This window comes from Mus caroli, unplaced genomic scaffold (genome assembly GCF_978045245.1).
Source record: "Mus caroli unplaced genomic scaffold, Mus_caroli_1 scaffold_3, whole genome shotgun sequence".
NCBI classification, from domain to species: Eukaryota; Metazoa; Chordata; class Mammalia; order Rodentia; family Muridae; genus Mus; species Mus caroli.
This window is the reverse complement of record NW_028227258.1, coordinates 106,153,608-106,180,644: the sequence shown is the minus strand read 5'-3', so window position 1 is coordinate 106,180,644 and position 27,037 is coordinate 106,153,608. Positions and strand designations below refer to the sequence as shown.

Here is a 27,037-nt window from a genome sequence, read left to right as displayed (position 1 = left end):
TATCTACCCCGTTGATGAACTGCTAGAGTGTATAAATGGGTCGACTCCACAGAATCAAAACTGCAGGATCTCCATAACATAAGGCAACAACAGGATATCCAGAGGAGTCTCAGTGGGGATACAGTATTGATAGAGTAGCAGAAGCCAGAGTCCTGTACCAGCCCAATGACTCACTGCAATGAACATTTGCAAGCAAAGAAGTATGAACAAAAATGATATACTGTAGGACACACTGTGAATTTTTTCTCACTGTTGGTGAAGGGAGGTTGCAAGGGTGGAGGGCAGGTACAAGTAGAATATGAGAGAAGTAGAATTGGGGTACGTAGAACCAATGAAAAGTTTTTTTAAATGCTATTTCAAAATCAGATAATTAGCATATTAAAGTCATAGCAAAGACCACAACTATCACCTAGCCCAGCTTCATTTCCAGTCAGGGAAAATAAAATAAGGCCTACAATGCAATAGCGTATCCAATGAATTAGCAGCAGATTAGAATACAGATCTAAATCTATCATATGACTAAGGACAGCAAACTTTTCAAATATTACAATCAAAAGGAAAATAATACAAATAAAACTAAAGCGCTATTTAAATGCTATCCAAAGTATACTCTAAATGTATGCTACTTGGAGCGCCGTCCAATGGGAAGGCTGTAGTGAAGCCACACACTACCTCCTACATCACGGGAGTCCTGAGAGGTGGGGTTGAGCACCTCAGAAAGGCAGTATGCTTAGTCACAAAGCTGACTTGAATTCTAACCCAATCTTCCTATCTCCTTTAGGACAACAAACACCTCATGAATATTCAAACCTTATGAGGACCACATTTTGAATAGCACTACACTATGTGTGCATTCTGTACAGAAACTGTTAGAGATAAGCTATAGCTCACATGCACACAGTTTCCATTGGAGAGAGGGAATAAAGAAAGTAGGATACTTCTTTTACTGTCTTCAAATGAATGAAAATATGTATGTATGGAAGAATGTATTGATGGACACACATATTCATATTTGCATAGATCTACAAAGGGAGTGAGAGATATAAAGGCTTAGAGAGGTATAATATTTGGCCCAAGGGTATAAGGCAAAGTAAAGACAGAGCCAGGATTTGAATTCAAATTGGTCAAACCAGGAAGGCCAAACTATTTATAGAAAACCAGGACACAAAAAATACTTTGACTCAAAACATATTTACATAATGATTTATAAATCTAAATATAGAGCGTCAAGTACATAGGTTGCTTGTTTTAAAGGAGCGAATAGCAAATGCAAAACCAAGCCATAAAAGGCACCTGTTTAATTACAGAAGTCAACACAGAACTGTCTCCTTAGGAAAGAAAGTCTAGAGCAGAGTGAAAGCTTAAACTCAGACCTAAGGCTAGACTGGGATTTGCTGAGAGACAAAACACTTACAAAAAGACAGTACAAGTAATCTTTATGAAAAACCTGAACCCAGAAATGAGTCAGACTTTGGGGCAATTTTCATTGAATAGTATTTTATTTGTTTGTTTGTTTTGTTGCTTGTTATTGTTATTTTGTAATATTTACAAAAACTTAGGAGTTGAACATCCCTAATCCAAGAACTACATATGTTCTTAAGAAGTTTTACATAGTGACACATTTCTTTCCCCAGATTAAAGATGTTCAACCTGTAGATGAACTACACTATTCACTGTGTGAATGGAAATGTCCTTCTTTACAATGCCTTTACCTTTACTCCACTCAGTCTACTCAGCAAAGTCAAACTCCTCCTCCTCCCAAGCCAACTGCAAGGAGCTCCTCCATCTTCACATCTGTCCTTACTCCTCTCAATATAACTCTCTGTGATGTTGCAGTATCCAACACCTACATCCAATCAAGGTCACAAGCAAGGAGAAAAGGCAGAACCAGGAGATGATTTCTGAGTTTGGATTAGTTATATCAAAAAGCCCTAGCATGATTTAGTATTCTTTTTTCATGTACATATTAGTCTCACTGGAATTCAAGGCCAGTCTGGTCTACAGAGCAAGATCCAGGAGAGCCAAGGCTACTCAGAGAAACCCTGTATGTGAAAGGGAGTATGGAGTGACGGACAGAGACACCTCAGAATCTGCTGGTATATCTACAATGTTAATGGGAGACTAAAGCATGAATAACGAGTTCAAGAGGGCAGGAGGAGACAGTACCCAAATTACACTGACAGCATCCTATACCAGATGGGCAAGGAGGACCAGCTCTCCCTAGCACTGCTAAGAAGCATTCAGATGCCGCACATCACAGTGGTTTGCCTGGGCTTAACTCCTCTTTAGTACTAACTTGATCATTCTGGAATCAAGAATTTACCTATAAAAAGCCCAGTAATCTAAATGCTCTCAATTTCTTCCTTCACAACCTTGCTTCATTCTGTTTCACTTCATCCAAAATACAACTGGCTCAATACAAATAAAGGTTTGCAAATTCTCTTCAAAGCAACCCACACCTGCCTGTAGATGACTCCTATTTTGTACTTATAATTTTCTTTAGGAGATGAAAAGCACTCTCAAATGTGCAGAAACAAAGTAGACACACACCTTCGTCAGGTCCAAAGTGAATGGAGGGGCAGAGGGTTTATGAACAGAGCTAAAGGGCATATGCATCCCAGGATATGCATCCCAAGGAGATACAAACATATTCAACCCTAGGAAGTAAGAGTAGAATTTTCATACAGCTAAAATATGCAGAATCTATGGGAAATAACTGTCACTAGAGACAGATGAGGCATATCAATACATGTCATCCATATACATATATAGATATATATAGATATATTACTGACCTTGGTGCTTATAAACTAAGTAAAGAGTAGACACTGAATGATTTTGCACCAGGATATACAGACAGATTCTTGAGGACTTAAAAAAAAAATCAAAATTTTAATTTAAACTTCTGTAGCTAAGTATATTGATTGTTGCTTTAGAAAGATACTACAGTAGCCTAAAGTTACACTTGTAGAATTTAAAACAGCAACAAATCAAATTGGAAAGAATTTTGTTTAATTTAAAAGCAGTAAGGAACTGGGGAGCTGGATTGACAGTTAAGAGTGCTTGTTGCTCTTGTAGAGAACACAAGTTCAATTCCCAGTGCCCACAAAGAAGATCACATTCTTCTGTAACTCTAGTCCCAAGGGGACTGATATTTTTTTATCTCAGTGGGCACCAGGCACATACATGCAGACAAAATACACATAAACATAACATAAATATAAATATATACATATATTTATATAATTATATGTACCCTAACCCTATGCCATATATATACACAACATATATGCTGCATATAGTATATATACTATATATAATGTGTGCATATGTAATTTTAAAGCATCAAACAGTAAATGCTACCCGCTGTATAAAATATAAAAAGGGGGAGGGGACTAGTTGTTCCTCTTTTATCCTTAGTTTTCTTACCTATAAGCTTCAAGCTTCAAGGCTAACATATAGAGAATGTAACACAGTGGCTCTTATTATGAGCTTAATGGAGATTTAGTAGTAGTCGTAGTCATGGTAGTTGTAGTCGTAGTAGTAACATGAAACAAAAGAAGTCTCCATTTTCTGGGATATTACAGCAGATATTTAAGAAGACAGAATAATGCTGAAGTAAAAAAAAAATCAAAATCAAATCAAAAAGTCAAAACTCAAGGTGATACCAGTGAATAATGCCTTTGAGTACATGGATAAATGCACACAAGAACAAAAATTTGAGGAAGAAAAGAGAGCTGAACAGAAGGATGGAAAAGGATGGAGGAGTCAGACTAAGACATTTTTAAATGACAGCTATTAAAGCAGTACAGACATAAAATAATCTAATGCAAAGTATGTTATTTTTGACAGCCAAATAAAACTTCAGAAAAATATTCCATTTTCCAGGTAAACTTAGATTTTTTTTCCTTGGCTTGTGGGTTTTGATAACAGCAAATACATGGACATCTATGAAAATGAACATAAAACTTTTTACAGTAGCTGAAAAGAGCAGGTTTTTATTATTATTATTTCATTAAGAAACACATTCTGGCAGCATAAAGAATATATGTTGGAAAAAACTGTCATCTCACTGGAAAAAAAAAGCCTCCTACACTTAATTCTACCAATTGCTTTTCATCAACATTTACAATTTGCCCACCACAGTATCTGCTGACAATAAAATGCATTTTAATTTGTTGCCATATTGATTTCCATGAATTATTTAGGCAATTTTTACCAGAGCAAGGAGAACAAGCTTTTCCCTTGTGACATGTGGGCTTTAAATTGTGCTATTAAGTCAATGCCATTAGTTAGGATGAGGTTTACAGACACATAACAGGAAAACCCAAAATATGAATGGTCTGAACAACATAAAAACATTGTATACATGTCTACAGTCATGTATGTAGGCATATATAGAAATACAGCATTCTAGAGTATGTTTCTACATTTGGAATAGTTGGTTAATTTTCAAAATCTTGAAAATTTCAGCAACTTCCTCTCCAAACAAATGATATCTAATAAAAATATAGCATGTCACAAATGCAACTCACATGCATCTATTTAAATTTTCTTCAACCTTGTTGAGAGAAAATATAAATAAATAAAACAAGTGAAGTTAAATATTTATTTTAAAACTCTAAATTGCCCAAATATTTCAATATGTAATTACTGAAATACCTTACTTTTTGTATCTAGTCTTCAAAGTCCTCGTACTCACAAAGGCTTTTCTTAACTCCCTTTGAAGACATCTTTCTTCATTATGAGGAGCTATCTCATTCAAAACCTGCAACCCAAGGGGTCATATGTACCCAGGATACCTATTAATGTGGCCCAATACAAAATTAGAAGCTTGCTTAAGAAGCTGGAGAGATGGCTCGGCATTTAAGAGCACTGAGTGCTCTTCTGAAAGTCCTGAGTTCAATTCCCAGCAACCACATGGTGGCTCACAAACATCCGTAATGAGATCTGATACCCTCTTCTGGAGTGTCTGAAGACAGCTACAGTGTACTTACATATAATAATAAATGAATAAATGGAAGAAGAAGAAGAAGAAGAAGAAGAAGAAGAAGAAGGAGGAGGAGGAGGAGGAGGAGGAGGAGGAGGAGGAGGAGGAGGAGGAGAAGGAGAAGGAGAAGGAGAAGGAGAAGGAGAAGGAGAAGGAGAAGGAGAAGGAGAAGGAGAAGGAGAAGGAGAAGGAGAAGGAGAAGGAGAAGGAGAAGAAGAAGAAGAAGAAGAAGAAGAAGAAGAAGAAGAAGAAGAAGAAGAAGAAGCAGAAGCAGCAGCAGCTTGCTTAAAACATATGAAATTTTGGGGGGTTAATTTTTAACTTTGCAGAATTCTTGAGCATGAGCTTTGTAAATGACATCATATCACAACATAAAAAGGTTGGGCATGACTATTTGGTTAATTTCTGTCAAATAATTTACATATTTCATTGCCTTTATCTGTCAATCCTACAGCATTATAAACTCCAAAGCAGAAATTTTAATGTAATCACATATTTACAATTTCTACCAATCCATACAGTAAGTATTCAATAAGTACCTGTGTAGTAATAATAATATCAAACATATGTACATTTTTACAAATATGAGCACATTTATTGCACACATTTATTGCATATAAATGTGCAGATATTTACACATTTATATAAAGATATATAAACCTGAGGTCTTACTGGAAATATATATATATACATACATACACACATACACTCACACCCAACAGAGTGCTATTAAACTGAAGAAGGGATGAGGGCTACAGAACAGTAAGTAGGAACATAAGAACTAGATAATCTATAATATAGTAATACATCCCAAATAACCCAACAGAAAAATTATGTAACTGAGTAATAACTTACTCATGTATAATATCTGCCTGTGTACTACTAATAAAGAAAAGCTTTTTTTAAGAATTCTGACCTTTTTCAAAACAAGGATCTACTTATGGTTCCCTCTTTAACAACTAATATCATCTCACAAGTACAACAAGGCTGATTTTTACATTTTTGTGTTTTTTTATTTTTACACTTTATTCCCATAAAGTTTTATCCCTCTACATATATAGATATTAGGTTAACACTGTAAAGTATATAATTCATTATTGTATAGATTCAAGCCCCATTAATTTTTACTCTGAAATCAAAACCTCCACTGTAGATGTCTGTATTCCATATTTTCTAAGTAGGTCATTTCCATTTTTTTCAGAGTTCAGTAGCATAATTTTCAATGTATTTGGTTCAGTTGTCATTCTGAATGACAATTTGTCATGCAGTAACTAAAATATATTAATTTATCTTTCAGAGTGAACATCAGTAATCAAGGTAGGCATAATTTCCAGTATACATACATGTTCTCTTTTAATGAAAAAACTCAACAAACCTGACTAAAATTTGTTCAACATACCCTCTATACATGTATTTATCAGTACTCTCATTAAGAAAAAAGTCTTTACAGCTACTCATCCTGATGAATACCAGCACTCACAAACAAGGACAAATACAGGCAAGCATGGTAGGACACAGCTTTAATCCCAGCACTCAAGAGGCAGTGGCAGGAAGATCTCTGTGAGTAAAAAGCCAGTCTGGTAACAAACAACAATGAGGAGGAGGAGGAGGAAGAAGAGGAGAGGAGGAGGAGGAGGAGGAAGGCAGTGACAAATAACTGAAAGAGTGCAATTTGAAGAAAAAAAATCTGTCCCTGAAGAGAGGATGAGGGGACAAGATTTTCTTATAGAAAAAAAAAAGTGACTGACAAAATAGTGATCTCACCAAACCAGCTAAATAAATAAATAGACATATTATTGTACTTCAGAAATTAGAAATAATTTTTAAGTTCTCAGCTCATTTACTCTTTTCTCTGACTTTTCACAAATGTTCAAGGTTCTACTCCTACTTTCACAATCAGTTAAGGGGCAGGCACTAACAACAACAAAAAACTTAATTCCAATCCTATATACTTCAACCAAAACTGTACTCATCATGGCTATCTCTGTCTTATAAGCTGGCAGTTAGCAAGTGTTTACTATGTACCATGCCTATATCAGTACATGGCTCAGCAAGGATCTCTTCGCTCACTACTTCCTCCAATCAAAACTTGAATGTTCAGTCTGCCACCCGCCTCTTACTGATGAGCATCCTTTAATTCATTTTGAGAGGAAAACTCTTCTGCACCAACGTTAAAGGTGGCTCTATGATAGTGTGACCTATGACTCATGAAGATAGATTTGTCTCTCCAAGTGCCCAACTATAAGGCCTACCAATGTAATTAGCTGCAGACCAATAGGGGAAGGAGAGAAAACACAGGTTTCTGAAAGCTGTCCTCGGATTTTCATGTGCTCATTGCAATGCTCAAGTGCACACATTTGTGTGTGTGTGCACACACACACATTTTAAGATGTACTTTTTAAAAGAATGATCCATCTTCAAAAATTGTCTTATATAAAAATAAGTTCAAATGTGTACAGACCATGCTTTCTAGAAGCTTGCAAAATAAACTTAATCTTTTAATAATATTTTTCTCGTTTAATTTTAAAGTATAAACTGTTGAATGTAAGTATACTATCAGTTTCTAACTCACACAATGAATTGCAGGGCTTTTAGTTCAGAAGAATGACGAGTTGAATATTCAATAAAGGACTAAAATCACTATGTGTAACAACTTATGAGAAATTAACTGCTGTTACCCTTATAGTGTTTAGACAACAAGATAAAAATAATTAATCTGAAAAGGTTCCTGGTCTTTCTTCCCTCTGTGCCTACTCAGGAGAATCATGGCTTTCTTGCTCAGTCTTCACCTCCCCCACCCTTTGGGAATACCTTGTCACTCTAATTATTTTAGGCTTTGTGAGATAGACAAAGGAATACTATGAATACAAAGGTTAGGGCTGGTATGGGTTATATGAAGAAGTTCCAAAATAATACAGTCAAAAACATCTATATGAGGAAGAAAACTGAAGGAAAATAATTTTAAAGAAAGATTACTATAGTCCATGTATCTATTACACATAATATTTACAAAACAAAAGAACCAGCATCTATAGAATTTAATTTTTTCTTACTGACAGCCCATTTCTGTCTCTTTTAAAACACTGAATAGATCATGAGTCTCAGACTCAACACACACAAATATGGACATAGTATCTCATCTGTACTGCTAATAGACACTGGTGGGGATCACAACCTCTGTCTGACTCACTGGAGACATTATGATAAAGGAAATAAGGCAGACACAAAATAACAAACATCACGTCTTTCCTCTTAATATGAGACAGTCAAATTCACTTTGAGAGAAAGTAGAATGCAGCTGCCAGGGAATTGGGGGGCATAAAATGTGCTAATTTTTATCTATTCATTTTAATCTCCTCAGGATTATGACATACATAAATTATAGTCATTATTTTTCCCACTGTATCATACCTTTATTTTATACATCATTTACTGAGTATTTATTGAATGCTTGTTCAGTACAAGAGCATGTAATTATTCTGAAAGAGTATAACAGAATATACCTTTCAACAACCACTGCAAAAAGAGGAGGAGGAAAGAGTGCAAAGGCTATTCCACGGAGAGGAAAAACATGCATTCCCTGTGAGGATTAGTTTATCTGTCAACTAGACTGAACCACGGAATGTTCAGAAAGTATGTCTGCAAGTAAGCTTCCAGGTGAGATTAACGTAAGAATCAAAAGACTGAGCCAAGAACATTATTCTCCCCAAAATAGGTAACTAATGGGTGAGCTAAAAGCCTAAATATAACAAAAAGTCTGGCCCTCTCCCTAGTTGACTCCCAAGTATTTGAGCTAGGTTCTGGGGTCTGCCCTTTGTATAGAACTAACACTGACAGTTTAGTTGGTCATCAAGTCTTTAGATTTAGACAAGCACATCATCAGCTGTTCTCACTTCAAGTTCACCCAATACGCAGTTAGGTCTTCATCTCTGTAACTATAGGAACTGATTTTTTTTTTCTGAAAATCTCTCTTAACATACATAAAATCTTCTACTGGCTTGAGTCCGTATGTCAGAGATAGCCTACAAAATTAGAGCTCCTGAAAAATGTAGTAAACTGGGCCAAAAAAAAAAAAAATGCCACCTCCTGTGAGCAAGATCAAAAAACTAATACTAGAATGATGAAATATTATTTCTTCAAAAACAAACAAACAAACAAACAAACAACAAAAAACTCTAGTTAGCATTAGAGGCCCCTGTGCAAACTTTCCTGTTTGGGGAGCTGTTCTTTCCATATTCTTGACTTTATTTCTGGGGAACACTTAATAGCTAAAAAAAAAAAATTGACAAGTCACCCACCGAGTAAAGACTGCTCCAAATAAAATCTCCACATTTCATTTATATTTCCGCAATTTTACTTTTCATTGTTCTAATGTTTCTTTTTGTCCCTCTATTACCTCTGCTGAGCTCTGAGTTATTTAAAGGCAGAGATTACAAAACTGTTTTTATACAGCCAATGAACGTCTTAACTCTGCCACTAGAACACGAGCATGATTATTCAGTAATTTAATGATCATTTTTAGTATTTTAATCAAATATTTAAAAAAAATGCTTGCTTGTAATTGAAAGTTATAAACCAGAGCCACAAATAAGCTAAAGCAAAGGTAACTATAATCATTAAGACAAAGGAAGAGAATGCTGGACTGGGTAAAGTCAAGAAACTGGTTAATTCCGACAATGAAAGACAGTATACTGACCAACATTGTCATCTAATCAAGTGACAGAGCAGTCAGACTATTCACCACACCTGGAGACATCATGGCTCCTTGCCTACCTTAAATTTTCAGATAACTTTCTTTTAAACATAAACCACGCTTATATAAACCTACATGTCCCTATCATCCTTCTACTTGTAAAAGTCAACACAGACATGCTAAAACAAATGGCCAATAAAGATATCAAAAGAATCAGCAGTACAACAAAGAAAATATTCATTACCAAATAGAACATGACCGAAACAAGCCAACTTACTGCATTATAACAAAGATGAAAAATTACTCAAGAACAAAAAAGGGAAGGATCATCAGACACCACAAAATGTCAGGTTCTGTATTAAGTACTTAGAATAGCAAGGTGAGAAAGATAATACTTTGATCCTCATGGGAGGGATTCTAATTCTCTAGGTAGTTCAACTAGTAAACAAATAATTACAATGTGCAGGTGCTGCAGCTGAAGTATAAACAAAACACGGGAGAAGGCGGAATGGGAGAAACAGGTTTTAGGGGAACACCGGGGAAGAATTTGCTTAAATAGCTAAAAATTTATAGCTGAGTCTTAAAAACACAAGCGGGAATTTTTTTAGGCAAAAATAAAAGAAAGAATACGAGAGCTGAACAATAGTGATAATTTCACAGGTCATAAGCAACACAGTAAACACTTAAAAATAGAGGAGGTATTCTTACATTGGTTCATGTTGCTTAAACAATAACTAATAAATTCTAGAACTATGAAAAAACTATTTCCCAGTAATAGAACTCATTCTCTGTGAACACAGAGAAATGTGTTTTACTTGGAAAAACAAAGATGTTTTTGATGAACCTTCTATCTCAAGTGAAGATGATTCAATTGAGATATAAAGATCCAATAGATGCTGCTAGCACACAGCAATATCATCACCACTATCAAAGAAATTACAGATTTTAAGCAACAGCAAACATAGAAGTGGAAGATCTAGTTTTGGAGATCATTCCCTGAAGCTAAGCAGCTCTGTGCCCTTAGACACCCCTTTCCCCTTAACCTCAGCCAGGCGGTGTGTGACAATACATCCCCCACCACTCCAAGAGCTGCAAGAGTGCATTAAGAACAGTATGAAAGAAGCCCAACTTATAAAGGCCAGTTCCTCCCCCAAATTTGAAAAGCTCAGCATTACAGTAGAAATGCTATACATCAACTCTAAGCACAAGTTATTTTTCTAGACAAAGGAAAGACACATCTAAACAATTATAGTCCCATTAAAATTTTATATCAGTGATTGTTTTATATTAGCAAGCTGAGAGAGAAATAATAAGAATTAGAAGTTACATTATTTGTTTCATTCAAGTAAGTATGGTGGTTCAATGCATATTCAAGCGCAAGTATGTGATAGTTCTTAAACTACCTCTAATATTCAACAAGAATGGCACCAAGCCTACTTTTTCTCTGTATTTCTCTGTATTAATCTGTACCATTAATTCTGGTTCCAAATACTATCCAAATGATCCAGTTTGCCTAGTAAAAAGGTAAAAAAAAAAAATTAAAGACACTTATATACTGCATAATACATAATTTTCAAACTCAAAAATATCTTACAATATAGTTTTTGCTGAGCAAAATTTTGTATGTAAATCCATCCAATAATCCTGCGAGCATTTTTATTTCTCTTCAGCGTGTCCTGAGTCATCAACAGGAAGCACTGCCATGCAATATCATCTCCTCACACAATGGTGCTTTGGGGATAATCTCCAGGTAGCATGTTTAATGATGAGCAAGAACCTTTATTTTAGAATCCAAGGATTTGAGTCTAGAAAAGCGATTTAGTTTCTAAATAATCTTGTCTAACTCCTTCCCATTTTTGCAGTCTTTGAGAATTTACAGAACTATTCTTTCTGGACAGGATAGTGTCTACAAAAGAAAGAGTATTCTATGGATTAGACTTCGCAGTTCGATTTCACAACTGCACTGTAAAATGTCAGTCAAGATATTCACTGAAATTATTTTCTAAAAATACATGATCATAAAATGGCATTTAATCCTGTAACTTGCCCCTTAGGCTTGTTACCCAAGTAATCTTCTAACTCCATGGAGGTATTATCTGCCTGGGATTACCATCCATGCTTACTGTGACTCCTGGCAGACACACCACGAGATGAGGGAGTAGATGCAGCAGGTTCCAGAGTGGAAAAGTGTACTGCTTTGTGCCTATTCTGCTCCATGTTTCTACCCTCCTCAAAGTAGAATAGTAGAAAAGAAGGGAAAGAGGAAAGGAGGTAAGGGGGGAGGGAGAGGCAGAAGGGAGAGTGCCAGGGGCAGCAATGGGAATGATTATAGGATTCAGGAGGACTTGAGAGGTGGGTGGGTACCTGAGATCTTCCTGATAGGTTCCCAGACTCAAGTATTTTTAATCTGTTTTAGCTGTTACTCTTTTTTTAGACTAAGAATATGGACAACAAGTAGTAACTACAATTATTATATATGTCCTAAACTTTTTGCATATAATAATTTCATTTTATATGCACAATAGTCTAATCAGGCAGATAACCACTTCAGAAAAACATAACATAAAAAAAGAGGAGCAGAAAATTTATGATTGTAAACTGTATAATAATTATAGCATGGCTACAAAATTATTTAAATTTTTTCCCTACTACTGAACCATTAGATTGCTGTTAATTATTTTATAGCACTGAACTACATTTACATTCTAACCTCTCCAAGGGTAAATTTCCTAAGCTAAAGAAGCCTTGGGCTGAGGATTTAGCTCAATTGGAACAATGTTTGCTTAGAATGGAAAGACCCTTGTTTCAGTTCCCAGCACCATATAAACAGGGTATGGTGAATTACACTTGTAATCCCAACACTCAAAGATGCAGGCAGGAGGGCTAGAAATTCAAGATCGTATAGCAAACTCTAGGCCAGCTTATATCAAAAATAATTTTTATAATCAAAAACAAAAAACTAAGAATTAAACACAGGAATCTCAAATTCTTGATAACTATTGCCAAAAGGAAGTATAACATTTTCATGCTCAACCACTGTACTTGATTGTTTTTATTTTATTCCCTCCCGAACGATAATCATTTTGTTCTTGCTACTACCTCATGTTCTTGTTTAGTTGAACTGAATGCTGATAGCAATTAACAATGTTTATTTGTCCTTTTTGAAACATACCAAAACCTGTGACAAATCCATACTTCTATTGTTTGTCCTGTAATACTTAATGCCCTAGAGGATTTTTTTCAATTTATAATTTTAAGTATTAAGATTCTTTTGACATGAAATCATTAGAAACAGGACTCAAAAAAGCACAAGCAAAATAGAAAATGGATTAGTTTAATTCGGTGAAACACCTATCTGAACTTATAACCAATGAGTTGAAGTGTTCCAAAGATTCCCTCTGCAGTCCACCTCTTAGTTCAAATATCTTTGTGCCACCTCCATTATCAAGGAGATTTCACCTTCTGCTGTGGTGGACTGCCAGTCAACTCCCCACTTTCTAACATTTTAACAGCTCCACTGAAAATTTCTGCATATGAATAAAAATAAGTTATTAAACTGTTTAAGTACAACTGCATTTTGTAAACAGTATCTGTTGCTGAAGAATCATTTGCCAGTTTTTGTATATGGTCCAAGGAAACCCCAAAATACAAAATGAGAAAATATGATTCCTAAAATGAGTATCAGGAAATCTTAAACTGTTAACAGCAAAAAGACCAGATGCTGAGCAGTCAAAACCTGAAAAAATGTGTAATAATCAGGTCTTATTATTCACATATAGACAAACAGACATTTTTGATGCCAATAGTTTTACTGTTTTTATCAGAAACAGACAATGTGCTGCTCACCACCTTTTCACTATTAAGTGGAAAATAAATTTTTAAAATAGGCAATGCCAAGTTACTGCATTCAGTCTAACTTTAATATTATAAGCATTACTCTTGGTCCCCTCAAGATATACATCCTTCTTAGTCGTAACTTCATAAGCTGACAATATATAGCTACATAAGAAATTAAAAACTCAAACATTCCCCCACATAACTAATAAACAATAGTTTAAACATACATACATGCACCACACACACACACGTACGTATGTGCGTCCTCTACACAAATACAGACAAAAATCTGATTGTTGTCACTTAACCAAAAAAACTGTAAATCGGTCCCTAATTCTAGGGGTATTCATGACCATAAGACTCATAATTCCACATCCTGGCAAATGGAATTCTTTAGCCAACTAATTTTGGAAGCTTCTATTCATTTCCTCAGAAAACTTCACTTTTCCATTTTCTTCCCTAAAAGATTTTCCATCTATCAGGTCACCTACTTCTTTGAGATGTCTCAGAGGCTGAGAATGAGAACTGCCTAAAGAAAACTCTGCACACTTAAAAGTATCCTAAATGATGAAAGAACTGCAAAAGGTATCGCCACATCCAACTTCAAGATGCACTACAGAGTTACAATAATAAAAATGCATGGTATTGGTACCAAAAACAGACACATTGATCAACGGAACAGAACTGAAGACCCAGATATAAATCCACACACCAGTGGACACCTGGTTTTTATAAAGAGGCCAGAAATTGCCCTGGAAAAAGGAATCATCTTCAACAAATGATTGACATCAAACTGTAGAGTTGCATATAGAATTGTGCAAATATATCCATATTTATCATGCTGTACAAAACACAACTCCAAATGGATCAAAGACCTCATCACAAAGTCAGATACACTGGGCCTGAGAGAAGAGAACGTGGGGAACAGTCTTGAAGCATTTGGTGCAGGAAAAGACTTTCTGACGAGAACATCATTAGCACAGGCACTAAGATTAACAATTAATAAATGGGACCTCATGAAACTGAAAGGCTTCTGCACTGCAAAAGGATATCATCATTCAGACAAAGCGGCAGCCTATAAAGTGGGAGATGTTTACCAATTCCACATCCAATAGAGGGCTAATGTTCAAAATATATAAAAAACTAGATATCAATAAAACAAATAACCCAATTTAAAAATGTATACAGGTCTAAACAGAAAATTCTCATTAGGGAAAATCAAATGGCTGAGAAACACTATATTCAACATTCTTAGCCATCAGGGAAATGCAAATCAAAACTATTTTGAGATTTCATCTTACACCTGTCAGAATGGCTACAATCAATAAAACAAGTGACAGTTCATACTGTCAAGGACTAAAGGGAACACTTATCTATTGCTGGTGGGAGTGCAAACTCATACAGCCACTATAGAATCAATGTGGTGGTTTCTTGGGAAAATGTGAATCAATCTACCTAAAGGTTCGGTAATACCATTCTTGTGCATATAGCCAAAGAACACTGCATCCCACCAAAGACACCTGTCCAATCATGTTCACTGCTGATCCACTTAACCAGAATTTGGAAACAACCTAAATGTCCTTCAACAGAAGAATGAATAAAGAAAATATCGTGCATTTGCACAATGAATTGTGTAATGTAGATAATAAGGAACTAGGGTGAATAGATAGATCTCAATAGGAAATGGAAATATAGATAGTTATATAAATGGAGAAGGAGCTAGAATAAGAAAATGAAGTAGGGAGGGAGAGGGAGGACAAGAGAGGGAGTGAGAGAAGAGACAGTTAAAATTAGGGGCCATTTGAAGAGTAATAGAGAAACCAATTAGGGTAGAAGCTTCATATATACATTATATGCAATATGACTGATATTGCCGAATTATGGGCAAGATAAGAGGCCCAACTGGCCACCTCATGTCACCAAATGAAACTTCCAGTACAAGGACTGGGTTATATCTAATTGAGCTGTTGGTCAAAGAGGTCTAGTGGAAATCCTTATTAAAAAAAAAACAAAAAAAACAAAAACAAACAAAAAAAAAAACGCTGTTACCAATACTATAGGTTGCTTTCCACAAACTGACACCAAGACAACACCTATACAGTCATTGAACAGAAATGGAGCAGGTGCCTATATAGAGTTTTATAGGATTGTTTCCATTTTCACCTTATGTGCTAGTATCTTTGGTATAGGAAGGTACTGTGCATGCTACCAAGAGAGAACCATAAACACCAACCCAGCCACAAACCCTTAGATTGACAAACCTGCAAAATATGCTGGGGCAATGGTGGCTCAAAGCTTGTGAGAGTCACCAACCAATATCTGATTTGACTAAGGACCACTCCACTCATACTCAACACTGCTTGGGTGACCAAGAACCTGAGACTTCATAACCCAGAGACCTAGGAAAAAACTAAATACTAATGTTCTAGAAAAAAAGGAAGAGAGGAAGGAAGGGAGGGAGGGAGGAAGGAAGGAAGGAAGGAAGGAAGGAAGGAAGGAAGGAAGGAAGGAAGGAAGATGCACGCAGGCATGCAGGCTCCTACTGACATTCTGATACACTCATAGATCAGTGCCTTGCTCAGCCATCATCAAAGAAGCTTCCTCCTGAAGCAGATGAGAACAAGTACAGAGACTCACAGACAGACATAATGCAGAAAGTGAGAGACCTTGGAACATTCAGTCCTAAAAGGAATATCTCAATTCTATCCTTCCTCTTGAGGTTCAGGGAATCTTGAAGAAGAGAAAGAGTATGAGAATCAGAAGGGATAGAGGACACCTAGGAAACAAGGCCCTCCAAATCAACATGATTAAGACACATACGAACTCTCAAGAGACCAAGGAAGCATGCACAAGGCCTGTATGGATCTACAGCAGGTTCTCTGAGTATATTCCAGTTTAGTGGTCTTTTGTTTTGTTTTGTTTTGTTTTGTTTTGTTTTGTTTTGTTTTGTTTTGTTTTGCTGGATTCCTGACTGTAGGAATGAGTGGGTCTCTCGTTCTCGTTCTTGCACCTTCTCTTGGGATCACCTCCTTCTGTTTGTTTGTTTTGTCCAATCCCAACATGTTAGTTTTATCTTTTATTTTATTTTATTATTATACCTTAGAAGTCTGTTTTCTAATGAGAGATAGAAAGGGAGTGGATCCAGAAGGGAGGGGAGATGGGGAAGACATGGGAGGAGAAAGCATAATTAGGATATATTATGTAAGAAAACAATCTGTTTTCAATAAAAGGAAAAAAATATAATCATTAAAATATAACCCATTCAGCTTCTGAATATTGTAAAGAATATTCTGAATATTCTAAATTAAAAGAATTAAAGATAGAATATTTTCTATCTTCAATTGCTCTTTCCTGTATGAATGGCCAATTATTTCTGCTCCATCAGTCATCCTGGACTTATTTCTACTGTTTGATCAGATACAATTTCAGCTACTACACTAAAGTATGAAATTAAAGTTTGCTTTTATGTGCAGATGTGTTCTAAGAGAAACATGAATAATAAAGAGCTGACTGGCAAAAAAGAAAGAAACAAAGACAAACAGACAGAAAGATAGAAAGACAGATGGACATAGGCTTTTCGATCAGGCTGAGAATTTTCTGGAAGTACAGCTTGAATTAGTAATCAAAACAACAGGTCTTGCTGAGATAGAGGACACTAACTAAAGTTCAGCTTTTACGTTTTTGTTTTACAGAAATAGACTTTGCTTTAACCCTCATCTTAGTATCTTCCCTGCCGCACAATAACCAAACGCTAAGGCTGAGGGGACACAGCTACTCTACCACTCTGGCTGCATCCTCATTTAAAGTTCTTTAAACTGCATTCACTGACTTGTGTCTAGAAGCTAGAAGTACCCTGCATGAGGTACTTTGATGAAACTTTCTTCTTTGCGATTTAGCATAAGGTAAAAATGATGCTTTGTAACCTACAACCTTCTTGATATTTTGATGCTCTTCTCTATCTTGGGTGACAGCTACTGCAGAAGAGATCTCTCTTTCTTGAAAAGACTACATTTTCTTTTCTTCAAGCACAAAGTTTAGACCAAAGCAAGTATAAGACACTGTAAGGTATCCCTAGGTATCCAAAGACTTCACCATCCCTCAATTCCAGCCTAAAGAGTTGCATAGGCAAGGTAGCTTGGTGACAACGTAAAACAGCTACTTTATAATCATTAAAAAAAGTTGCAAAGGAAGGCAGTGCCTTCACTGCCTCACACTCCACTTCATTTTGAAAATTCTGTTATCTTACAAGGTCTCATTTTAAATACTAATTCTGTGCTAGCAGAGGATTTCTTTTCATTCCCAATTGACAAAAACCCAACTTCAACTGATTCAAAACTAGTAACAATGGTAATATATTTTAAAAGAGCATTAAAAATGTTCTAGTTACATTCTGTTGCTGGTAAACACCAAGACCAAAAACAACTTAAGGGAGGAAAGGTTTATTCCATTTTACAGATTACAGGTCATCCTTGAGAGAAGTCAGAGCAGGAACTTGTTTCGGTAAATCTCCATTGCCCAAATAAGTCTGGGCAATGAAAACACAACTCAATTACTATGAATATATGCTATGTGCCTAGATTGGGCAGATCTACCACTACACTACCATCTTCCCCATATAAGAGACCCCTTATAACTTGCGGTTTCCCCAGGCCAGGTGCTTCTGCTCCACCTTCCTTCTTCCTCCTCCTCAGTTGTTCTCTCTCTCTCTCTCTCTCTCTCTCTCTCTCTCTCTCTCTCTCTCTCTCTCTCTCTCTCTCTCTCTCTCTCTCTCTCTCTCTCTCTTTTTCTCCTGAAACCTTCAGCTCCACTTTCCTCTCTGGCTCTAGCCTTTTTTTATAAACTAAGGTGAGAAGAAGGTTCACTGGAAATCACATGAGTGCTGACTCATTGCTTGTTCACAGCCCCTCACAGAAGGAATTAACATCAAATATAATTAGCCCCAGGGCTATCCGCAACAGGAACTGAAGCAGAGTCTTGAATCAAAGACCATGAAGGAATTTTTGTTTGGTTGGTTGATAGGATTTGAGTGTGTGCATGCGTTCCCAGACAGGATTTCACTATGTGGCCCTGGCTGTCCTGGAATTTATTCTGTAGACCAGACTGGCCTTGAACTCACAGAGATCCATATATGTGTCTCTACCTCCTGAGTGCTGGGATTAAAGGCATTCACCACCACCATCCATCGACCGTGAGAAAATCTTTCTTACTGGCTTGCTATCAAAGCCCATATTTAGCTAGCCAAGGACATTTTATCCAAGGAATGGTGGTGTCACCAAGTGTGGATGGGGCCCTTTTACATCAATTAACAATCCCCCAGAGCTATGCCCACAAACCAATCCGTTCGATCTACGTAATTCCTCTATCAAGGCTTTCCTTTTATGATAATTCTAGGCTGTGTCAAGTTGACAACTAAAGCTAACTAACACAAGAGACAATCATGGCAGGTACAGAGGCACTGATATCAAACAAGAAGACATTTAGCTCTTTTGGAGTCACATTTAGTCGAATCTGAAAGCAGGCAATATAGTCATATACTAAAGACTTTGTTCAGTATCTTGACAATAATGGTCCAAGAAGTCCTGGTACCAACTATGTGACTCCCCTTAGATAAATGTTCAACCTAACTAATCATGTGTGTTAGCCAACCCTTCCTAATATCAACCTACCTCAACAAGATGACTGAGAATGGGGGTGAATGTCAATGAATGGTCCATTAGAAAAAAACTGAGCTTCCATTAAAAGAAACATAAGTGAAGATAAATTCTTAATACTTCAATGACTATATATTTTCTTTCTTAATAACAGAAAAATACAATTAACATGAAACTATTTTACCACATTCTTAACTATGCCTACAATGTCGTTAAGAAATTATGAAAGTACTAAGGAGGCAGAGGCAGGATGATCCCTCTGAACTACAGGCTAGCCTAGTCTACATAATGAGTTCTGTGAGACCCTGTAAAAAAAATTCCTTAGATTTAAATACAACATTTATGCATGTAATAATGCCTAACAGCTAACATACATACTCAACATACTTGTAGTTTTAGGAATAAGCAATATATATATATATATATATATATATATATATGTATATATATGTATATACATATATATGTGTGTGTGTATATATATGTACATATATATATATACATACATATATACATATACATACATACATACATACATGGGTTATAATCTAGATTACACTGGTTTTTTTGTTTGCTTTGCATTTTACAACAAAGTCACTTAGACTATATGGGACACTAACTCATATGTAACTTTCAGAGCTGGTCCTAATTACTATTGCCTTCTAATAGTATCCTGCATATTCAAAATGCATTTAACTACCAAGGGGCAAGAAACACTAAAAATAAATATGTAAAAGATTATGTTCAGCTGTTATGAAGTTCAAAGCTAGAAAGTGCAACACAAATAATTAATTATAATACAGAGAGTGACTGGTATGTGGTACAAAAGAATAGGCCAACAGTACAGAGAGTATTTGAAGTACAATCGTAATATGTGAAAAAGCTGCAATGGACACACAACATTCTCAATGAACAAAAAGTACATATGAGTCAATGTGATACCACTACCCTGGGAAACAAAATGGAGCTGGGCTGTGAAATCTACTATTTAGCAAGAGTCAAGAAAGAACATTGTGACATTTTCAATCAATGGCATAACTGGTACCAAAGAAAATGTATAAACTAAGTATTTACTTAAAATCACAAAACTTGATCACAGAAAGCTACATATTTGTTGCTTTAGTGTCATTAAATGACTATTTTTAGTGTTATTATGATAAATATATCCTTAAGTTCCTTAGGATACCAAAACTTATACTATGTATTTAGCTTTCCATACTAAATAGCAATAATAAATATATAGGCTACTTTAGAAAGCTCATGTGTCAATATATATTAACATCCAAGAAATCCTTTTAATATAAATAAATATGGTTTTATTACAATTAAATACTCCCATGAGTCTACCTAAGATATAATTGTGATTTGTCATTTGTTTTTGAGATTGTAAATTAACTTCACTGTTCTTTCCTCCCCTTTACTCCCTCCAAACCGTCCCATATATCCCTGCCTGCTCCCATTCATACTTTTTTTCAGTAACAATTGTATATTTTTAATAAATTCAATTTATATATATTTGGCTTATGAAACTATGCCAGTAAAAATAAATTATTCTGATTATCAACTTGTAGTCAAATAGAGTCTCAAGGAAAAATTATAATCACAATTTAGGACAAAAAAATAACAAAATTCCCCCTCCTCACAAAACTGTCATGACCCACATACCAAAAAAAATTAATAGTTTAAATGCTCTCATATACTTAATTGCATCTTTTAATATACTAAATAATTGTATCACTTGTATTTTTAAAAGAATTAGAGAATTATTCTCATAACTAAAGACAAAAATGATACATCTCATAGTAATTAATTAAAATAATCTATATGCTCCTGACAAAAATTGAATTCAAATATCCATGAAACAAATCTGCAAGACTATAGGTGAATTCTACAATTATAATTAAAAATTATAGTACCTAAGGCAGATTTAAAAGCACTATTGTAATTATTTCATTAAATATTGATTCTCCATTTATCTTTTCTAAAAATTTGTTAAAAAGAAACTTCCACATTCTAAACTAAGATAAGACTTAATGTGTACATAGAATTTATCTGGAGGAAGTAGACTTTCTATAAATACATGTCAAGTATGTTTACAATGGAAACAATAGACCAAGTATGCCTGCTTTACAAGAGAAAGCTAACCATAAAAACTCTTCAACATAAGCTCTCTTAATCACATTTACGCCTTCCTCCTGAAGCTAAAGCTTCTTCACAAACTAGTTTCTATCACTGGTAGATCCTCAAGGAAAATTCTTGGCCACATACTCTCCTTGTAACCTTATTTTCAAACTAGCACAGTCATCTTCTGATAGCTCTGCCTCATCGTTGAATGTTTGCAGTCATCTCCAATACCATGAGAAACAATGTGATCACATATAACAACATCATTCACTTTATCTATTCCACTCTGATTCTTCACTACAACTGGCCTGACCAGGAGAATAGACAGACCTCTGCCTTTGATAAAGAGCAAAAAATTCTAAGCAGAGCTATGATGAAGTTCTGTATTTTACTACATACTTAAACTTTAATTTGGCAATTTTTTTTTAGATAAGGCAAATATGAGACAGCATCTGAGGATCAAATATCAGTATTTCATATTTTCTCATTAAACAGAAAGAATGAATGAACAGGAAAACAAATATTTTGTCAAAGGTGACTGCACCAAGGGTACTGTCTAAACTCTCAGTTGCTTTAGTTCCCCTCCTTTCTTTTCTGTCACAGGGCAATGTAAGATATTTCACTGTTCCCACCTAACATTATTCTTTCACATTTTAAATTAAAACTGAAAGTAAAGAAAATTCATTTTAGAAATAGTAAAGGCTTCCAACTTCTAACAAGTCACTCAAGTACTCTAAATGAATTTTGGCTATGTTTATTCTTAAATACAAATGAAGCTTTGATAATGATTGTAATGACAAATATTCTTTTAAGAACCAACTTGAAACTCCATAATTTCAATTATGACTACCTTTGAACAATAAAGTTTAAACCTATAATTCAAAACCTACACTTCATAGGGCTAATTCAGGAACTACAATACAGCCAACAACACATTTTGTCATCTACTCTATATACCAAGTTCCCATCTAAAAATAAATTGTTTCCCTTAAATCCATACAGGGAGAATTTACACCTACTATTTCTATTCCAAAAATCAATCTTGGGAATTAAGGTGTATATGATTTGGTATCACACTATTTCTAAAGTCTATAAGCTAAGAGTAAATATCTAAATAGAAAAAGACAAATGTTTGCATCTGTCATGGCAGATTTCATTGCACTGAAGAGTTAAATTTCTTTTTAGCACAAGAGAAATACTTCACTTCCTTTTTTTAGTCTACTGTGTATCTAAAGAACCCCCATCTGTTAAGAACTGATGCAGCAGGCATGGCTGTTGCTTCAGAGTCCACACTGGTTCCACATTCAAATCAGTTTCTAGCTCCTGAGAGACCTACTGCCTCATATCAGGCTACATAGTGCATACAAGTAAGCACGTAAGCACAGAAATGCCGTTACCACAGCATCTAAAGTAACAAATCCTATTGGCCACAGAAAAATGGAAACACTTAAAATGTGTGTGTCCTTTAAATATACATAAATTGAGTAGCAGCTAATATGTTAATATTGTTCCTTGGGATTGCCTAGCTTTTCTTCTATAAAAAAAGAAGAAGCAATAAAAATAATTACCTTTAAGCAAGGTAAAACTACCGCTCACCGCTGCCACCACCACCCCAGAAAATCCCATTAGTGTTTTGTAAAGAACTGGTTACACCTATAGGATGACAATCTCACAAACTTACACTGATTTTTGTGGTGACTTATTTGAAGGGTACACAAAAGTAAACCAAGGAGTTTTGCATTCAAGCTGCAATACATACAGAGAAGCAATGGCAGGTGAGCTAGCTTTGAGTTGACACACTAGCAAAGAGAAATCAAAAAGTACTCCAACTTTCCCACCAATTTCAAAGGTGCAGAAACAACAGACATTATCTAATCCACGTCTCAGGGCACCACTGCCACAGCAGCAGTTTTCTTTCAATTTTCCAACGCACCAAACAGAAATAATTGCTTCTCTGAAAAGTCAGACCTCATGAGTGTTATAAAAATCCCCAGCAAGCAATTTTCTTTATATTCCTGCGACTTCACACCAAATACAATGGTCAACTGACTGTTACTGACTCACACCTTGCCTTCCCAAACCCAACCTAACTGAATGTCAAAGGCTAGATAATGCAGAGGAAGCCGGGTTTTTAAGAAGCTTTGCTGAAGAAAGGCAAAACCAAAAACAAAAGAAATGCATTTGCAAAGCGCAAAAGCCATGACCTAGCCTTAATTATGCTCTATTTCGGCTCTTCCTCTCCTTCTGCTGGACCAAGTCATCTTCAACACTGTTTAGGTTCTCTGTAGCTAGCGCAGAACATTAAGTCATACACACTTCTGCAGTAACTCTCTTACATGGAAAGAGCCAAAACCTAGGCTGCCTTTCAAATCTTTCTTCTGGTCTTTATCCTCAAGCCACCGCAACCATAGAAACCAACCTGTAAGATCCGGTGCCCCCCTTACATTTTAACACCTTCTGCGCCCCACACCCGCAAAGGTAAGAGATCAGCATAACTGGAGAGATACTACAAAGAGGTGAAGGTTGCCTAGAGATGGAGGTAGGGGTGAGTACAGGCACAACACTCTCCATCACTGCCACGGAATGTATTTAAAGACAGATGCAAAATCTGCATCATTCGTCGTCCTCCCTGGAAAACCCAGCACCCCAGCTGCTCAAGTTGGAACCAGTGCGCTTCTCCCATTTCAGGAGCACGGGAGCGGGGTGGGGGCTGGGGCGCTTGGGGGGACTCGGGCTCTAGGGGCCGGGCTGTCACCCTCTCAGAGCCACAACACGGACAATTAAGAGATGGGGAGAAGAAACTCCCAAAGGACCTGAGGGCCGCTTCACACCTCCACCCACGGCCCAGGCCCTAAGGACCGACCACTCGTCGGAAGTGCCGGGTTGAGTTGGGCACCGCGCGGGTGACAGGAGGGAGGTGGCGCGGCCGTGGCTGCGCGCGGGCGGGCGGGCGGGCGGACGGGAGGCTGAGGGACGCGGGGAGGCAGGGCGCGGACGCCCGGGGCTGGGGGGGGAGGGCTTACCAGGTTGAGCACGGTCTCCACGATGTCCCTGTTGCTGACCTCGCCGACCTGTATGAGTCCGATCAGAACGGCGAATTTCATACGGATGTTGCGGATCGGCACCGAAGGGTTGATCATGCCCGCTGGCAGCACCACCGGGCCGGAGCCGGCCGCCCCCCGAGGCTCCCCCATGGCGCCTCCGCCGCCTGCACCGCCGCCGGCCCCGACGGCCAGGAGCGCGACGGGCTGCGGCTCGAGCCCCGGGCCCGGCTTGTCGCTCGCCATCCGCCCCGCTGCTGAGGAGCTGTGCAGCGCCGCCGCGCCGCCTCCGCCGGTTCCGTTATCCCCGCCGCGGCCCCCGCCCCCCGGCCGGCGCCTCGCAGCCCCAGCATCCACCAGCGCCGCGGCGCCGGGCCCGCTCCCGTCCGCGCCTCAGCCGGGCCCGGCAGCCGTGCGCGGCGCCTCGCCGATCGCCTCCGGGGACAGCCTCAAGGGTCGCTTCCGAGGTCTCCTCACGGGCTTGCCGCAGCTGTCTCCCCAGCGAGCTCACGGTCCGCCTCAGCGCTCGCCTCACGGAGCTCCTCGCAGATCGCCTCGGCGCTCTTTGCACCGATCTCCCCGGCTCGCTGCCGCCGGCCCGGCCCCCCGCGAGGATGCCGCCTCGTCTCGCACGGCCCTCCGCCCTCCGCCGGGGGCCAAAGCTCGGGCCGCTGCCACCGGCGCCGCTGTTGTTGTGAAGCCCCGACGCCGCCGCTCACTCCGCCATGTTGCCGCCCCCTGCCTGCGGTAGCGGCCAGTGCGCCTGCGCGCAGCTTCGGGGGGGGCGGAGTCCTCGCTGCACCCCCTCTTTCTCCCGGCGCTCCTCCTCCGCATCCCTCACCCCTCGTCCCTCCCCCACGCGCTGGGACCGGGCGGACAGGTGAGCAGGTGCGCGGGGAGGAGTCGCGAGGGGAAGGACACGGCTCGCCCGTCCGCTCTCCTTCCCCCTCGGCCTCGCCGTGCGGGCCACGTGCGGGGAGTGGAGGGCCACCTGCTCCGGGCCGCCTTTCCCCCCTCCTGGTCCACCTTGGGTCCGCGGCCCCACCTCGCTGCGGGGGTCTGGAGACAGGCGCAATGTCGCCGGGCTCTTGCCACAGCCCGGGGAGAGGCTGACACCTGCTCACACGGGCGAGGCTTAAAATAGATGCTGTCAAACCGGGAGCCTCTCTGCCAAGCTAGTTCTTGAACTCGCCTCCCTGACTACCCTCATGAGGTGGTTGGGTAGGTGCAGCAAATCCCCTGCTAGAAATTCCCAAAGATCCTCAGGTATGATGCCAGTGGGTAGGTGATCTCCCTTTTACATAGGCGTATGCGGTTTACAAGATTTGTATGAATTATCAAAATACATTGGAGGTCCTCACGACCAGCCTTAGTCCGTGAGAAATTTTCAATTGAAAACATAACACTCACATGGTAATATCTCTGATGGCACTGAGTTAAAACCACGTAACTGGTGGTTTCTTCATTGACATCAAGGATATAGTTTCTTTAATATTTCAAGTGGTCAGCCCTTTTCAATAAAGACATATTGCCAGTCACCAGAAACATTAGAAATCCTAAGGTGTATTCAAATCATTTAAATTGTCATCCCAAACCAAAAAAAAAAAAAAAAAAAGTCAGTATACAAATGAATCATAATGCATAATTTATTACTATTCATCTTCTTTGACTGATAACTCCCATGATACAGGATCTTGTAAACATTTCAAAAGTACCATAGGGCAAACTTTCTTAATACCTGTATTTTCAATTAGTTCTTGGTTATATGTTTATTAGTGGTACAAACTCCCACTGAATGGATGAATTTTGTAAAGTAGTTGCACAAAAGTAACTGAAAAAAGTGGTAAATTGGTATGTCTATTTAAACTAAATAGTAATGGAATTATAACATGCTTACATCATTAAAACTGCTTGAGGAATTTTCATAGCCTTAAGACTTCGGAGTTTGGCAATTAAGAATTCCAGTGATACTGGATGGTTGTGGAGCAAGCCTTTAACCCCAGCACTAAGGAGGTAGAGGCAAGCAGATCTTTAAATTCCAGGACAGCGCTGTCTACAGATTTAGTTCCAGGACATCCAGGGCTACACAGAGAAACTCTGTATTGGAAAACAAAAACAATAAAAAGAACTGTGACTTTTAGAACTGCCAACAATTTCTGTGCCTGACTCAGATAAGCATCATCTAGTTCTATAAGAACTACTTCAGTTGCAAATTTAAAATGCCATATCTCTCTTAAGTTATAAAATTCCAGCTGAAAGGTTATCTTAATCTATATACACACACACACATATATATATGATGTGTACATATATGAAGTACATATGAGTAGATATACAGTAAGTTGGACTTCTTGCTTTATTTTAGACATCTTGAATGAGAGCTTTGAGAGACACTGACAACCTGATCGTCCCTTTTCCTTTTTTAGTGCATAGCTTGACACCCTTTTGGCTGCTCTTAATTTTCTGTTTTGTGTCTCAGGCAATAGGTGTGTTCATTTCAGTTTTGTTTTCCTTGTTCGTTTTCATTTACTGGAGATGAGGAATAGGTAAAGAAAATAATCCCTGCTCAAAGTAGGAAAAGCACACTTTATTAAATTTCAGAAATATTTTTAAGCTTGCTAATAATGCATTCTGTAGATTATCAGCTCCTTGCCCTCTTAAAAAAAATGGGGCATGGTTCTGAATCATCCTTTAACTATCC

The 27,037-nt window shown here is 37.9% G+C and overlaps 1 protein-coding gene across 3 annotated transcripts in view; it reads right to left on the bottom strand.

Moving 5' to 3' along the window:
* Window positions 1–25,068, bottom strand: part of Nbea (neurobeachin) — a 539,067-nt gene extending 513,999 nt beyond the window's left edge. For all 3 annotated transcript variants that reach the window (XM_021158784.3, XM_029475178.2, XM_085835883.1), the window contains exon 1: window positions 24,319–25,068. In XM_021158784.3, the coding sequence (XP_021014443.1) occupies window positions 24,319–24,582 (264 nt within the window). In that variant the 5' untranslated portion in view covers window positions 24,583–25,068. The remainder of the gene's footprint in view (window positions 1–24,318) is intronic.
* Between the last annotated feature and the right edge of the window lie 1,969 nt (window positions 25,069–27,037).